This window comes from Sesamum indicum, linkage group LG9 (genome assembly GCF_000512975.1).
Source record: "Sesamum indicum cultivar Zhongzhi No. 13 linkage group LG9, S_indicum_v1.0, whole genome shotgun sequence".
Taxonomy (NCBI): Eukaryota; Viridiplantae; Streptophyta; class Magnoliopsida; order Lamiales; family Pedaliaceae; genus Sesamum; species Sesamum indicum.
In genome coordinates, this window is record NC_026153.1 from 8812974 (window position 1) to 8813957 (window position 984).

A 984-nucleotide genomic window follows, 5' to 3' on the forward strand; every position below is an offset into this window, starting at 1 on the left:
CTGCTAAAGCCTTGGAAAACTTATTTTCTGCTGATCATGTAAGGAATGCTGATTCTGCCAGGCAAGCTGTTCAACCTTTGGTGGAAATTCTAAATACAGGTTTGGAGAAGGAGCAACATGCTGCTATTGCTGCATTGGTTAGATTGCTGAATGAGAACCCATCACGGGCCCTTGCAGTTGCTGATGTTGAGATGAATGCCGTTGACGTGCTATGCAGGATTCTCTCATCGAATTACTCAATGGAGCTGAAGGGGGATGCTGCTGAGTTGTGCTGTGTACTTTTTGGCAACACGAGAATAAGATCTACTCTAGCAGCGGCCCGCTGTGTTGAGCCTTTAGTTTCTCTGCTTGTTACCGAGTATAGTCCAGCACACCATTCCGTTGTCCGTGCATTAGATAAACTCCTAGATGATGAACAGCTGGCAGAACTTGTTGCTGCACATGGTGCTGTCATCCCTCTTGTGGGTCTTCTCTATGGTCGGAATTATTTGCTCCAAGAAGCTATATCGAGAGCTCTCGTTAAGTTGGGTAAAGACAGGCCTGCCTGTAAGATGGAAATGGTGAAAGCTGGAGTGATTGAAAGCGTGCTTGATATACTTCATGAAGCACCAGATTTCCTTTGTGCTGCTTTTGCTGAGTTGCTCAGAATACTAACAAACAATGCAACCATTGCGAAAGGTCCATCAGCAGCAAAAGTGGTTGAGCCTCTGTTCCTGTTACTGACGAGACCGGAGTTCGGGCCTGATGGACAACATAGTGCATTGCAGGTTCTTGTGAATATTTTAGAGCATCCACAGTGTCGCTCTGATTATACCCTCACATCTCGGCAAGCCATAGAACCCCTTTTATCCTTGCTCGACTCTCCTGCTTCAGCAGTGCAACAGTTGGCGGCTGAGCTTCTGTCCCACCTGCTTTTGGAGGAGCATCTTCAGAGAGATTCCCTGATACAGCAAGTGATTGGTCCACTAGTACGCATCCTTGGGC

At 47.1% G+C, this 984-nt stretch overlaps 1 protein-coding gene across 1 annotated transcript in view; it reads left to right on the top strand.

Annotated features, from left to right (window-relative positions):
- The window catches only part of LOC105171130 (protein CELLULOSE SYNTHASE INTERACTIVE 1), a 7732-nt gene that overhangs the window by 6454 nt on the left and 294 nt on the right, over nucleotides 1–984 (top strand). The window contains exon 6 of the mRNA XM_020696800.1: nucleotides 100–953. Within this exon, the coding sequence (XP_020552459.1) occupies nucleotides 100–953 (854 nt within the window). The remainder of the gene's footprint in view (nucleotides 1–99; nucleotides 954–984) is intronic.